Genomic DNA, 15,151 nt, shown 5'->3' on the forward strand with positions numbered 1-15,151 from the left:
ATTGAGAGCTTTCTTCTTTCCCATATTTTAATAAAATCATGAATAAGCCAAGCTCTTACATGAGATGGCTATTACTTATTAAGCACTGACCCGTACCTTAATCTTCACAGATTTGGCAACACATGACTGAGCCCAGTGTTCATTTACCAGCAAACAAGCCAGAAGGAAAAAGAATAGCCCTAACTATGTTGGCTGCTTTTGAAATTAATAGATTGTGTGCTGGTTATTTCTTAAAATGTCCAAACCACTTTGCTTTAAGTTTTCATGGTATTGAAAGAGAGCTGGGTCCAGCTGTTTGGGTGTTAATTAAATGTCTCCTTGCTGTGGTCCTCACAGGGAGTGTGGTTCTGGAGGAGGGAGCAATAAGTGAAACAGTTGTGCACGAAACTCTGCTTCTTCCTCTGAAGTTCAGTGGGTCACTGTGTGTGAAGTATTTTGAATAAGGAATATGCAGAAACTACAACAATAATGTTTGGGTTTTGCTCTTTTCGGCTCTGGGAGGGTTGAAAACCACAATGAGCTTTATACAAATATCAGCAAAATATGTGGTAGCATTGAAATGAACCCATATATTTAGTTTACTGAATAAATTGGTGTGATAAATTCTTTTCTTCCATGCATATGGAGCTTTATGAAGTTTTCAGGAAACATGAAGTGTGTTGACAAATTATCGGTATATGGTTTGCTACTGTTTCTCTTTGGAAGGATTCTTTTTCTTCTTTTAAATTATATCACTAGAAAATCACTGGCTGTGATGAGTGTGATACTGCTTTTCATAATTTATTGATTGGTTTGGTTTCGATTTCTTTCCTACAGTGGAGAAGAATTAGAATATCACCTGAAGGACCTTAGGCCAGCAACAGATTATCATGTCAGGTGAGTTAGCATGATTTGAATGTCACTTAAATATAAACCCTTAAATTATATGAGAATAAATATGAAAGACTTTGAAGTAAATATACAGTGTAATTCAACAATTTCATTGTCACCTCTGTAGTTGTGTTTTTCAGGGGTTTCTAAATATTTTATCATAGATTTTATCTTGGACTATGAGAGTACTTTTTGAACAGTATCTTTTGTTGTGTTGTTGTCATTGCTGTAGTAAGAGACAAATATAGGATCTGTGTTTCTGTACCTGGAAGTGCTTATGTATGAAAGTAGGATATCTGAGGTAATTTAAAAATTTGACACAGGCAACTGCTGTTTCTTCAGTTCCTGTAAGATGAACACTGGAGGTACTCCACACTTTTTTCATGAGTAGGCCATGCTTTGGGAAGTAAAGCTGCTGCATACAGATCCATCTGACCATAGACACTTCAGCATTTATTCCAAGAAAAAAATGGATTCTCACTGAACTGTGTTGATGTTTTCATAACATATTTCTCTTTGATTCTGAAGATGTGTTTTACACATTTATTAACTATTAACACATTCTAGTTTTGTTCTCTGATGGTTTTAACACTGTGTTACCTGCTCTTGTTGCTTTTTAAAAAAGACTTTATGAACCAAGGCTTTGAATTTACATCCTGTTCATTTACCCTCAATATCCTTTAAAAAAAAATCCTTTCACTCTTGTCTATTGTTCCCTTCTGTTTTTCCAGACAAGGGCTAGGCACAGTGTTTCACATCAAGGTTGTTCCTGTTTGTAAAACTTTAAAGAACAAACACCTTGCTTCTGAGCTCTAAAAAAACCCAAAAAAACCAAAACCCAACATCAAAATGTGTCCATCTATTTCTGCTACTGTAGATTATTTATATTTTTAAGGATTGTTTCTAGAGGAGCCCTAAAATGAACTTTTCAAGTAGAAGCAGCACAAGACCAGAAGGAACTTGTCATAAATGAGGAAAAGATGCAGCTCCTGAATGGGGCAGGAGTCTTGGCCTTAGCAGCAAAGGAATGGTAACAAGGAGAATGTTGTAAAACACTACTGAGCTTCCTTCTGAGCATTGAACATCTCTTTTGAAGCCAGATTCAAACACCAGAGAGGTCACCATGCACAGCTGGGCTGAGGTCTCAGTCATTTTTAGGGGTGTTGTGGGTATTTGCCCCAGGTCCTGGCTGACTTCTTCCTCCCTGCCTACACTTCCCTCCACCTTCTTGCAGGTTTGCCAAAGTACAGGTTGGTTATGAGAAGTTAGCAATAACTTCTGTTTAAAAAGGAGTGACTAAACACAGAAGTCAGACTTGGAAAGCAGCAGTGTTTGTAGTGGAGCGAGCTGTCACTGAAACAGTGGCTGTTTGCTTTCCACCATAGTTTTGGGGTTATTTTTTTCTTTCATTATTTCTGAAGAAATAAATCTGTTGAGTAAAGGAATTTATGGGGCCAGCAGTCACTGGGCAGATTGCCTTGGGTCTCCTTGACCTTGGCAGCATCTCTCAGGGCTTTGTCTCTGCTGGACAAGGTGCTCGTGCTCCTCGCTGCCCTGCTGGGCCCTGGCACAACCTGGAGCAGCCTGGATTGCTCTGAGCCACCTCCTGCTTCCCTTCAGGTGTATTGTTGTGGTGCCCTCACTATGCTCAGGGTTTCAGTGGCTTGCAGGAGATGCCCCTTGAGCTCGTTTTCACACGGATTTATTTCCCTTGTGGTGTGTGTTGGATGCCACGCTCATTTACAGCACACACATGTGCCACTTGCCAGATGCAGACTCAGTTAATTAATTGCATTTCTTGTTGCTCCTGCCTGCTAACAGGTGATGTGTAAAGCAGCACCAGATCTCGTCTACCTCCCCCAGAAGGTTTGATTCTATGTAGGTGGTCATTGTGCAAAAATTACTCTTATCTACTGAAAACAAATTTAGAAATTGCCCTTTCTTTAGCTCTGCATTCAAGCGCACAATAGCTGCAGCCAACTCAGAGGTCATTGTCTGGTCATGGCCTGAACTTTTCTTTGAGTAGAGGACTCCCAGTTTGCACTTTCTTTTGCTGCATGGAAAATGTGAAGGGGAAGAATAACATCATCACTTTTTCAGAGAAAAGCACCTTGTGAGGAAGTGCTCAACTACATCCCGTTTGCTTTCCCGTATTATTTGTTATTGCATGTGCTATGCTGACATGTAGAGGATTTGCCTGAAATCAAATTTGCTTTGAAGATTTTTAGTTTATCACAGCAGTATTGCTGGCCTGTGTTAGTTCTGGTCCATGGAGGCCCACTAATTGTTGATGCCTGAGTTATGTAGAAGATTGTACCCATGGGAGGAGACCAGCAGATAGCTGCACTCAACATGGTACACGTGGATCAAGTGTAAACCAGGCATTAAAGCTGATACCTTTTTCTCTGTTGCATTTCGAGGAGGATTTTACCACAAGTGTGTGGAAGCCTGGCAACAGGCAAGGAAATATTGGTGGAAAGAACAGATAATGAAGATAACTCAGTGGGAATATTTGCACAAAACACTGTTCCTCTCCTGCTGTAATTCTGTTGCATTCTTGTATAAGTGAAGTAAAGCTGGGATTGCACTGGGCTGTGATAGGTCTGTCATTAGTGGATGGTGTTGGGAGTGCTTTGGTGGTCAGTGCCACTGTACCTGTCAGCACATTTGTAACCCATTTCAACATTGTTCCAGGGTATGTGCAACGTACAACTCAGTCAAAGGATCCTGCTCAGAGCCAGTAAGCTTCACCACTCCAAGCTCAGCACCAGAGAGTCCCTTCCCACCCAAAACCTCACACAGGACCAAAAGCTCCTTAACCTTACAGTGGAAGGTAGGTAACACTTGGTTCAGGCAAAGCAAGGGGAAAGTACTGACAGTGAGCATAAACGTTGGAAATAATTGAAAACTGAGACAGTCATTTTGCTGTAAGGGACTTGAACTTGCTCTACTCTGACAAATCCCTTCCTGTGCACCGACTTGACTTTTAAAATGTATGTGTTTCATTATGTCCAGCTTCTTCCCAGCATTCGTTAAGAGGTTGCCAAGCCATGTGCAAAGCTTTGGTTTCACTTGGAACTGTACTCATTTGCCTGGGGGAGGTGAAGCCGTTTTCTGTTACTCCCCAAATCACTTTTTGTTTATTTTTGTTCGTAGGCACCCATTGATAATGGTTCAAAAATCACCAGCTACCTTCTGGAGTGGGATGAGGTAAGTAGTAACTAGTTGAAATAAATACACAAATAAATGGCACTCAGACTTTACAAGGATTTGCTGAGTAAAGAAAAGTAATTAAATACAGGAGAAAGTAGAAATGGGAAAATGAAATCCTGATGGCATTAGGTAAAGAGTTGGAAAGGTGAAAGAGGCAGTGGGGGGAAAACTTTCCATTCAGTGTATTTTATATAGGCCTGTGATGTCCTGTTTCTGTACCCTTGAAATCTTTTATCATTCATTTGGTGTACTTTATTTGTTAATTAGCATTACTTACTATTTAATTACTTGTGATGTATCTTACAGCTCTGTTCATGATCTCTTTCTTTTGCTGCTGAGTGCAGAATAAACACTTGTTCCTGCCTTAGAGGAGAAGAGGCATGATCTTGCAGAGAATGTACTCAGAATCAAAATGAGTGTCCTTTTGGACAATTAGCCCCCTTCCAGACACCAAAGGAGATCAGTTTTCTCCTAAATATCTTCTGTGGTTAGTGAGCACTGTTTGGAGAATGCCCTGACAGATGATGTGCAGGATTTGTTGGGGGTGTGTTCTTGTGGGTCCTCCCTCTGTCCCCTTATTTCTGCCCCCTTTCCTTTGTACAAGCCATATTTCTGCAGAAAGCATGAGTCAGGGAGCATTATCTCTGAAGGAAAATAATAAATACTGGGTGACAGAAAGGGCTTGGACAACATGTAAATAAAAGTCATGAGCTGGGAAGTGAAGGGTGTGAAAGGATGTTTGGTTGTAAAGTCTGAGAAACATCTCTTGAGGTCTTTTGTAGTCTAAAAATATTCTAAAGGGAGTATTTTGTTGTGAATAGTTTTCCACCATGGCATTAGTAACACATTCCCTGCTCGTTCTGCTGCATGTTGTGTGTTTGGAGCCACTCACTGTGCAGGCATTCGTTGTGTGCACTGTCACAGCTCGTGGGGTCTGCGTGATGGGAAACCCTGAGAACCTGAGCTAAAGTTGAGCAATAACTTCAGAATTACTTGCTGTCCCTCTGCACATAATGGAAAGCCAAAGGTTGTCACTGAAAAAGGGGAGTGTGAAGTCTGGGAAAGGAGATAAGGAGAGATTTCTCCAAAAGCTTGGGCCAGGATGGTCCTGTTAGACCTGTGACACCTTGATTGTGCACTTGTGATTTCTTCCAAAGCTTCCAGTAACTTGGAGCTGAAGGAACAGAGCAGCACAGAGCAGTGGAAAGACAGATGATTCCAGCCTGCCAAGGAAAGGGAAGCAACAGAAGGTCCTGTCAGAAGGACCATCAGCAGATAATTAATACAGTGCAAATACTGTAATGTGAATTTTGACTACATGGAGCATAGGCATACTTTTGGATATATATAGGGCAATCCTAAAATCCTTCTGTCCTTCAAACTCTTTAGTAAGAGTTTTGTTGTCAGAAAGAATGCTTATGACACTCATTTTTCACAGAGCAAAAGCAGTTTGGTTGAGGGTAGTTCAGCTACTAATGGGAAAAAATTGAGGCATCCAGATTCCCTTAGTCTACCTGTTTTAATTATCTTGTTTTTTCAGTAATAGCCCTGAAATCTGAGATTGTAATGGATAGCTAGCCAGCACAGATGGAAGAATAATGGCCCTGCACAAATTAATTTGGTGCATCTCCAATGGTTTGACAGGACTCCTGGCTGAAATGTAGCTGTCAGGTTCTGAGACAGATAATGCCACAGGTGAAGCTTCTCTAAAAAATTTTTAGAAAAATAAGAGATAAGAGATTTCTGTCTCTTCTCTCTCTGATAAGAGACAGAAATGCAACTTTAAGCCGCTGAAATTAAAGCCTGCTATTAAAGCTTGTGGAAGGAAAAGTCTGATGATGCAGGCTGGGTGTGCAGGAGCCTCATCACGTGCAGTGGTGGGCTGGCAGGCTGCTGCAGTCACTTTTCCATGTGCCATGGCAGGCTGTGCCTCTGAGGTGAAGTGCACTCAGCTGCTGGAATTCTGGCACCCAGGTACAAAAGGGAATTCACTTGCAGTGCCCTGCAGCCCCGAGCTTGGTTCTGTAAACTCCACATCAGCAAAAGCACTGCAGTCTCCACAAGGCCACACTGTGTCCTGGTGAAATCAAGGAATACATACATCAAGGCACAGGGGAGGGCTTGCCAGGCAGCAGTGAGCACGCTGCCAGATCTCAGCTAGAGCAGCATTCATTAGCTGTGAGGCACAGGGTGAAATACAAACACGGGAAAATCAGCCATCAGAAGGAAATTAAATCGCGGCTGCGAAGCAGAGAGGGCTTCGCAGGAGCAGAGAGCAAGAAATCTGTCAGATGATAAAGGTGGAAAAACACCCTAAAGTGGCAGCCTGCCTAGGAAGTTGAGCCCCTTCCTAGGAAAGAATGGTGTGGAGAGCCCTCACCACACTCATGGCACACAGGTCTCGTGCAAAGGCTGCAGCTCAGACTGGAAACAAAGCTGGCATCGGGCACGGGAGGTGTGGAGAGGGCTGGAGGCATCCAGGCAAACACTCCAGCTGTGTCCCAGTCACACCAGTGTGTTCTGCAGCTCAAGCAGAGTTACCCCTCCAAAGGAGGGGCTCCTGGCTGGGGTGGGGGGGGGTCAGCTGTCTGTCTGTCTGTAGGACAGCCCAGATCTCAGAGTGTGCCAGATGCTCATCTGTCTGTCTGTAGGACAGCCCAGATCTCAGTGTGTCAGATGCTCGGCAGTATCTCACCTGGTTCCTCCTGTTTTTGTGGGGCAGAGGTGCAGTTTGTAGCATCCAAAGTGCCTCCAGGAGTGTAGGTGGCATCACTTGTGTGTGCAGAAAATGAACTGTGGCTGTAAAGCAGCAGCAGAAGCATTAGGTGAGGTGGGAAATTCTGGAAGATTATACTGCTTAATAGTTACTGTGCCACCCTATCCAGCTGCTGCTTCAGTTTAGTTCTGAGGTTTGGGGTTTTTCCTGACCTGCAGACTCTGAAAGGTCATTAGTACATAAAGATATTCCAGTTATCCTACATTTTTCTATCCCAGTTTGGATTAAATGGTTTGTAATACAACTGGTGCTACATGCTTAGTTAAAAAATACAAATGCTTTCCCTTTACTGATCCGATCGTTTGAATTAGAGTTGTCATACCTTGCTAATAAACTGTTATCTCTTAAAATGCCTGAAGAACTATGAAGGAAACTCAATTTTTTAATAGGAGAGTAAAAAATCAGTTCAGCAAATGGTCACTCAGATACACTGGATGTACCCTAGGAAAATTTCCACTGACTCTAAAGAACTAAGGATCAGCCCCTGTCTCAGGTATTCTGGATTTCGTTGGGATTGGAACATGCTTGCACCACAGGTGCATTAGTTGTCTGGCAATAAAACCAATTCAAATTAGTAATTAAGGAAAACTTCACCTTTTGACTCTTTTGCTGTGAACTTTGAAATTAAAAACCCGAACTAATCAATTGATGACTTGATGCCAGGATTGATTATTCAGGGTAAGCAAAAAGCTAATCGGGGAAAAAATAGCATTAAAAATATACCACACATAAAACATGACTGTAAAGGAGGTGATGCTTTCCCTGATGCCAGCATTCATCAAAATCACTAAACTGTAACTGCACTGAAAAATGCTGCTGGCACTGCTGTAAGAACCAGGCCTTTGTTACTAATTAGATGTGAAATGCTTGTTGTGTGATTAAGTGGTAGTAAATAAATGTTTCTCTTGTGTATATGGATAGCCAGAGTATCCTATTCATTCTCGATGGGAAAGGGCAGGAATGTTCCTGAGCCACAGACAAGGACATCCCTCTCATGTACTGTGTGTCTCTGTTCCTTGTAGAGCTCAAAGCAGCTTTAATTCTTACCCAGTAAGCAGCTCATTTTAATTTACTCCAGAGGGAGACTGATACAATACCACACTATTTAATGATTTGATGATAGATAGTTAATAATGAAGTTTACATAGAAATAAATGGGGATAATTTTGTTCTGCCACAAAGTTTTAAATTCCAGGAGGTAGCAGAGATGTGCTTGTTTATACCAGCTGATAATCAGAGCCAGGCATCTAGGTGGTGATCCACCAGAGTTGGGTACAGGGAGCTCCACGTTTTTGTTCAATTACCTGCCCTGTGAGTTTGTTCTGTGGCTGTGCCACTCTTGTGAGACATGCAGGAGGAGAGCCTTGCATAAAATTGGGGTTTTGTGCATAATTTAGGGATGTTTTGTAGGTCCTTTTCTGCCTTCTGAGTGTTTGTGTGTAGAGAAAACTCAGTAACTTGCATAACTGGCACAGTAAATGCTCTGCAGAGATCTGAGGGTGTGTTGCACTAATTGTTGACAGTTTGCTCCACAGCTCTGTGTCAGACTGAATTTCAGTCTGTTCCTTTTTGTTGCCAGCACGACCCAAACCCAGAAGGCAGTGCTGGTGTGGCCACAGCAGATGTCAGCCCTGCATCCTGGTCCCAGATGTGGTGCTGAGCTTTGCTTCAGTCGTGTGCAGGGCTGTGCTCCCTTCCTGCCCTGCTGTACCTGCAGCAGCCCCTTCCTCCTCTTGTGTTTATTTACTGCTGGGTCTGCTGCAGGGAGCTCAGTCAACAAAACCCATTTCAAATCCCTTCTTCAGTAAATACACTCTCCAAAGAAAATCAAGCAGCCTGTGCTGAGTGAGTGTGCAGCTTGAAATATTGCAGAAATAGCAGGCAGAGCTCTGAATTGTGTTTAAAGGCTGTGCTGGAGCGTTGTGCAATGCAGGATGGATTTGTGGAGCTGAATTGTCCTTGTTTCACACAGGGTGCTGATGGTCCTTCACAGGGTGGGCTGTCCTGGAGGAGAAAAGGGAACCCAGTCTGGAGGAGGCAGGAGAAGACTTCCCCAGGCTGGGGAAATCAGACAGCGCTCTCCCTCTGCAATCTGGGGATTACAAATCCTCGCAGAAATGATACAGTGTATTTTAAGCGACTTACGAAACATTATTTGAAGGATTAAAAACTTGGATGCCGAGTGTACAAAGAACAGGAGAAGGATTCTGGGAAAGCTGTAAGACTCTTGGGTGGCAGCCAGTACCAGCCTGCCAGTTGTTCCTGTCTATAATTATGCCAGCATTAGTGCTTTCATAAATCTTGGGAGAGAAGGAGTGGAGAGGCTATTTCCAGGCTATTAATGCCAGGATAATTAGAAATATCGGCCAGCCTCTCCAATTAGTGCCAATAGAATCCAAAATACCAGCCAGTCTGAGTAATCTGAATACCAGTTGGTCTCTGAGTGAGTCTGGGGAATGTACAATACCAGTTCTGGAAGAGAAATATGTACAATATCAGGGTTTGTACTGTTATAAAGTTAAGGATACCTTAAATGTTTGGCAATCGTGGCAAAATTTTAACCAGCCAGGCTGACAAATGAGAGTTTGCTTGGCCCATTGCTCTCAGTTCAGGCATAGAGATTTTCCATGATTTCCCCTTTTTTTTCCAGCATTGTTTCATTGACCATATGCTTAGCAATTGGTCACTTTGTTCTCTTGGACAAAAAGCATAGGAAAATTATTTTTAAAATGGCATTCTTAAACAGAAATCCAAAATAAATTAAATGTTTTCAATTATTTATAAGCAGTGAAGTCATTAAAGAGTTGAGGAAAAATTAATTTAAGGCAACTCAACCTGTAAAAGAGTTTGCATGGGGAAAAAAAATCTATTTTTAGTCGTGCTGAACTGATGAATGGATATTTTACTGAAACATAAGATTTCTAATTAGGTTTTGTATAGTCTGCATTTTAAATATATTACTGCTGAGCTGAGAAGTATGCTCACCTGTTATTTTTTGTGCTAAAGAAATTCTCTCCTAGAACTCTGTAGCTAGGAATTCTATCACAGCACTCTGTGGCTAGGGATTTTAGATCTGAAAAGATTTTTCTCATTTACAAAATGTTTTTGCTTTGGATTTTGTGGTTCTTTTCCAATTCCCCTCCTAAATTTACCTGAGCTGTGCAGTAATGCTACAGCTGGAGCAGGTGGGTGAAGCTGAAGGAGATTGTGTGTGAAGGAGTTCTAGAACAAGTGTAGGCTCTCACTGTGTAAATAAAAGTTCTGGCTCTTTGCCAGCGTGCTAAACGTCCCTTCAGTGCCTCCACACTGCTGTGCTGTGCTGGAAATCTGTGTGGCTGTTTCTGGCCTGATAAACTGGAGGTTCACTGCAAACCTTTCTGGGAGTTTTTCCCTCTGTGTCACAGTCCGAGGGAGAAGAAGTAGAAATTGGCAGGGGCCAGTGCAAAATGCGTGTCCCACTGAGGCATTTTTGAGCTCTCTAGTGGTGATGTTCTGGGCATGGAGGAGGAGCAGCGTGTGGGAGGGCAGAGTGAGCCCAAGGAGGCACAGCAGGTGAGGCTGCTGGCCTCAGGGGGGTGCCCGTGTAAATAGTACAGTTAAAATTAAAAACGGTACAGACACGTGCCAGAAGTAGTAAATGGCTCAGCAGAGCTTTTCAGTCAGGAGAAGTTGCAGAGATGGACATAGCACATCGGTGTGCTTTGTCAGGCTTCCATTCTGGTGGGCTTTTTGGGTACTTCATAAAGTAATTGTCCAATAATTTTGTATTTGAGTACTGAAATTAAAACCCCTTTCAGCTGTTCCAGTTCTGTGGATATTATTTAATTATTTATTATCCATGCCCTTTCTCCTGAAAGATTTCAAGCTGCCTGTTTTCCTTGTGTGGCCTAGAATGAGTCCAGATATTCCCTGCTAATTTAGGGTGTCTGTCCTGCAAACAGCTGGGCTTTATTCCTGCCCCAGGGTGTTCCAAGCTGGGCTGCACTGATAGTGATTTAGTTTTGTTTTAAATGTGGTGGGGTCAGGGAGAGAACTTCTGAGTGTCCTTGTGCTTGGTGCTGAGGCACAAACCAGTGCCTGAGGAAGTGTTTGGGAGCTGGAGAAGTGTCTCCATCCCCTCTGGGCTGCTGCCTCGTGCTGTCTTTACCAGGATGGATCATTGCTCCTGGTCACAGTGATGTGAAACTCCCAAAAACCATCCCTCTGGCAAAAAACTCCCTTAACAAAGTTACAAACTTCCCCAAAAAACGCTGTTCACTCATCACACGCCGTGTGCTCCGGGCAGTGGGGTGGGTGCAGAGCCTGGCACGCTGGATTTTCCTCTGGGATGAGGAAATTTTGCCCGGAGAGCAGGGGAAGGTCCCACCCAGCTGGCTCTGGCTGTGCTGGACCGTGGGGAGCGAGAGCCCTCTTGTGGGACTGGGAATTGCTGAGACAATCCCAGCGAGGGATGCACGGGGAAGGACAGTGCTGGCAAAGTGTTGGCTGCGCCTTTCCCCTGCTCCTGTGGCCGAGGAGACTCAGAGATTCATTTCATTCATCATTTCCCCACTTTTTTGTTTGTGGGTGGGGTAAATTGCATTTCAGGCTGCGGCTGTAGACACATCTCACCACTCCCAGAAGGTGAGAAGGGATGTGACAGCAGGCAGACTGTGCTGAGCTGTGTGATTTTCAGAGCACAGCTTCCTTTATGAGAACATCTAATTTTGATATCACTTAACAGCTCCTGACACGAGCGTGGTGTGGTTTTGTTTCGTGGCGATCCAATTACAGATTCCTCTCTTTCTAGGGAAAGAGGAACAGTGGTTTCAGAGAATGTTACTTTGGGAGCCAGAAGCATTGCAAGCTGACCAAGCTGTGCCCAGCTCTGGGTTACACCTTCCGCCTGGCAGCCCAGAATGACATCGGTACTAGGTGAGTCCCTCAGAGAGATTGGGAGCATTCCTGAGAAAAAGTGCTGGTTGAAAAGTTCACCCATCAATGCCAGCATAAAGAGGAATTTCTGGGGGGCTTTTGTTTCTTTTCTCTTCATGGTTTCGAGCTAAATATCTGACATTTGCTCTGTTGTTAATGCTTCAAGGTAAGTCAGGCTTTCCTTGGTGATGCCCTTCACCTCCCCGGGAATTGCTGTGTACCTTCAGCATGATGAGATCAGCCTGAGCAGATAGGCTCCTTTTGAGGTGTTAAATGGCGTTTTGTGGTCTGTTCCTAATACGAAAAGAATACATCTGTTATGTAAAATTCCCACTAGGGACCTCTGTGAACCAAGAAAAACAAGCAAGGGGAAGTTGAGTTACAGATTTTGAAAGGAATCTTGATATATTTATTTTTCTGGTTTAAAGCAAAGCCCTTCTGTCTCTTTTCAGCAGCACAGTCCCTTCCTTCTTCAGGACTGGCAGGGCTGGCTGATGGGGTGGGAAAGAAGGGAGAGACAGGCAGGGCTGAGAGAGGACAGGCACATCCAAGGCACTGAAAGATGGGGTTTAGCTTCTGCTTTTCCTTGCACACAAACTGATGCACTCACCTGAAGATGGGTGAGAAATCAGACTTAGTTCAGTCCTCTGGGAGCTGCAGGGGAGCATGGGGATGAAATTTCGTGTATTCTGCAGCTGAGGGGCAGAGTGTGCCCAGAGAGATGTTGTGCTGCATGGGCAGGCTGTGCTCCTGGGCTCAGGCAAGCAGGGCAGGCCAGGAAAGGTTTAGCTGTGAAGAAGCCAAACATCCAGAGCCCTTGTGCACTCCTGTATTGTCCTCCTTAGCTAAACAGGATCTAATCATTATTACAAGGACACAGAAGAAACACCAGTGGTATAGAGAACAATGTGTTTTGTGGAGGGAGACTCCTGCATTGTTCTCTCTTCTCAAGCACAAGCCTCTCAGTAATTTATATCTTTAGAAAGCTTCTTTATTCCTGTTCCTGTGTTTTCCCTGACATGGACTGAGACCACTCATGTGTGCACAGAGTCCCTTTTCCCAACTTCTTGCAAGATAATTCCCTCCCCATTGAAATAATACTCAGTGTGGAGGGAGAGGGGGGCTGAGCTGGAGCTGCTGAGTGGAAGTGGAAGGGAATTGGGTTTGTGCAGAGTTCCCAGTTCTGGCATCTCTTTTCTTTGCCAGGTTCCAGATTTTTAAAATATCTTAGTGCACGTTTCAACACTCCTCCCCCCTTTTTTTTTTTTTTTAGTTTGTTCTCTTTCTCCCTTTATTCTCTCCCCTCAGGCTGTTGAGGAAGGAGTGAGCTAAAAACTATTTATGGTCAGCTGTTCTGTGCTAATCTGTGAGATAAGCACCAGCAACACATGCCTTATTTTTATAGACAGCACTCAAAATTAAGGCATGATAATGTCATCTAACACTTCATGAGATTGTTTTGGTTTGTTGTAATGCTTGTGGACTTACCATGTATGATGATTTTTGTCCTGTTTGGGTTTTAGTTATAGGTGCTTTATTTAAATATAAGTGTATTTCAACAAATAGGTTATTTTTGAGAAAGAAGATTCGGAATAAGGAGATTTGGCTTTTTTTGTGGGTGAAGTTCATCGTGTGACTTTAATGCAGAAAATATGTTTTTTACTTTGGAAACAGATTTGAAAATTACAAGAATGTCACCTTCCTTTGAGAGCTTGATCAGATTTTACAGAATTTGTATTCTGAACATCTTGGGTTCAACATCCAAAAGTTGAACACTTGAGGCTTTATGTCCTGTACTCTAGTTCCCCTTTGTTAAATGAGATTTTCCTCAGAGTTAATACCAAGTTAATATTTTCAGGCATTCAGATATTTTTTTCCAGTGTTATTATGGTGAGATCTGTAAAAATGACTGTGAGGACACATTATCCTGCTTTTTTTTTCGGTTCTTATTTCTGGCATTTCCTAACTGGGTGTTCATCTTTTCCACCTGAGAAATTTGAGCTTTGTCCAAATTTTTTGAAAATGTGAAATATTTCTCTAAGTACATTGAGGTTTAGGTTTCTTTAGCTTGGTGTTTTTGTGGTGGTGGGGTGGGTTTATTTGGGGTTTATTTGGGTTATTTTTTGGTTGTTGTTGTTTTGTTTTTTGGGTTTTTTTGTTTGTTTCGTTGTCGGGGACGATTTGGAGGTTTGTTTTCCTGTATGTAATATTCCTCTCTCTCTCTGCTCTGTCTCTGAGCAGTGGGTACAGCCAGGAGGTGGTTTGCTACACTGCAGGCAATATTCCTCAGACCCCTTCTGCACCACGGCTCATCCGAGCCGGTGTGACGTGGATCTCATTGCAGTGGAACAAAGTAGAGGGATGCACACCAGAGGAAGTGATTTCCTACACCCTGGAAATTCAGGAAGAAGATAATGTAAGTGCTGTGCAGCCATAAAGCGCACGACTTAAACTGAGTTTTGATTTATTAACTGGGGATCACAGGGAAGCAGCATGCACTGCTCCTTTGGAGGGCCTTCCAGGAGTACTGGGAACTTGGCAGGGTGGAGCTCTGTGATTTGCTCTGCTGCACAGCAGAATTAGCAATCCTTATAGCTGAAAATCTCTGCTGTCATCTGTGATTACTTACAAAGCCACAGAGGATTCTGTGAGGTGCAGGGCAGCTTGTCCTTAGCCAGGTCAGTGTGCCATGTCCTCCTGGCTGCTGCTCGGTGTGCTTGTGTTCTGTCATCTGTCACTTCCAGTTCTGTAGCAGGTCAAACTGCCACGATTGGTTTTGTGCTTATTTTGCAGCAAAATTACCTTATTCAGGGCAGCTGCAATGTGTTTTTTCTTTAAAAAAAAAGTATTGTGGCCTTGCAGTTTAAAACCAGTGGTAGTAATAATAATTAATATTGTTATAGATGTTTGGGGGGGTTTTTAGTTTTGTTTTTTTTTTGTTGTTGTTTTTTGTTTCTTTTTTTAAAAGCACTCGGCTATAAAGCCCTTTTGCTGTAACTTGTTGTAGGTACAGACTAACAACTAACAACAGGGAACACTTTCTCAGACTCCTCAGTTATGGGAATTTGTTTGGTTTTGTATTTTTTTAGGACAGCGTGTTTCACCCAAAGTACACTGGAGAGGAGCAAGCCTGTACTGTGAAGAATCTCAGAAGAAGCACACAGTATAAATTCAGGGTAATGTCTTTTTCCTCTTGTCATTGTGTTGTGTTTTCTGTTCATTTGGGCATTCACAGCTTCTCTGAGCAGCCTATGCCAGGGCCTCAGCACCCTCACAGGGAATTCACTTTTCCTTCTCAGTGGGACAGAAAACCTTGTGAAGTTGCCTGAACCACCCAAAGGATTGGGAAGTTTTTGTGCTGTCAGTCTGAGATGATGC

At 43.1% G+C, this 15,151-nt stretch overlaps 1 protein-coding gene across 2 annotated transcripts in view; it reads left to right on the forward strand.

Annotated features, from left to right (window-relative positions):
• Window positions 1-15,151, forward strand: part of FNDC3B (fibronectin type III domain containing 3B) — a 184,437-nt gene that overhangs the window by 127,194 nt on the left and 42,092 nt on the right. For both annotated transcript variants that reach the window (XM_039713674.1, XM_039713675.1), the window contains 6 exons: window positions 817-876; window positions 3,565-3,703; window positions 4,027-4,080; window positions 11,649-11,773; window positions 14,015-14,189; window positions 14,863-14,949. In XM_039713674.1, the coding sequence (XP_039569608.1) occupies window positions 817-876; window positions 3,565-3,703; window positions 4,027-4,080; window positions 11,649-11,773; window positions 14,015-14,189; window positions 14,863-14,949 (640 nt within the window). The remainder of the gene's footprint in view (window positions 1-816; window positions 877-3,564; window positions 3,704-4,026; window positions 4,081-11,648; window positions 11,774-14,014; window positions 14,190-14,862; window positions 14,950-15,151) is intronic.

This window comes from Passer montanus, unplaced genomic scaffold (assembly GCF_014805655.1).
Source record: "Passer montanus isolate IOZ18808 unplaced genomic scaffold, ASM1480565v1 scaffold29, whole genome shotgun sequence".
Lineage (NCBI taxonomy): Eukaryota > Metazoa > Chordata > Aves > Passeriformes > Passeridae > Passer > Passer montanus.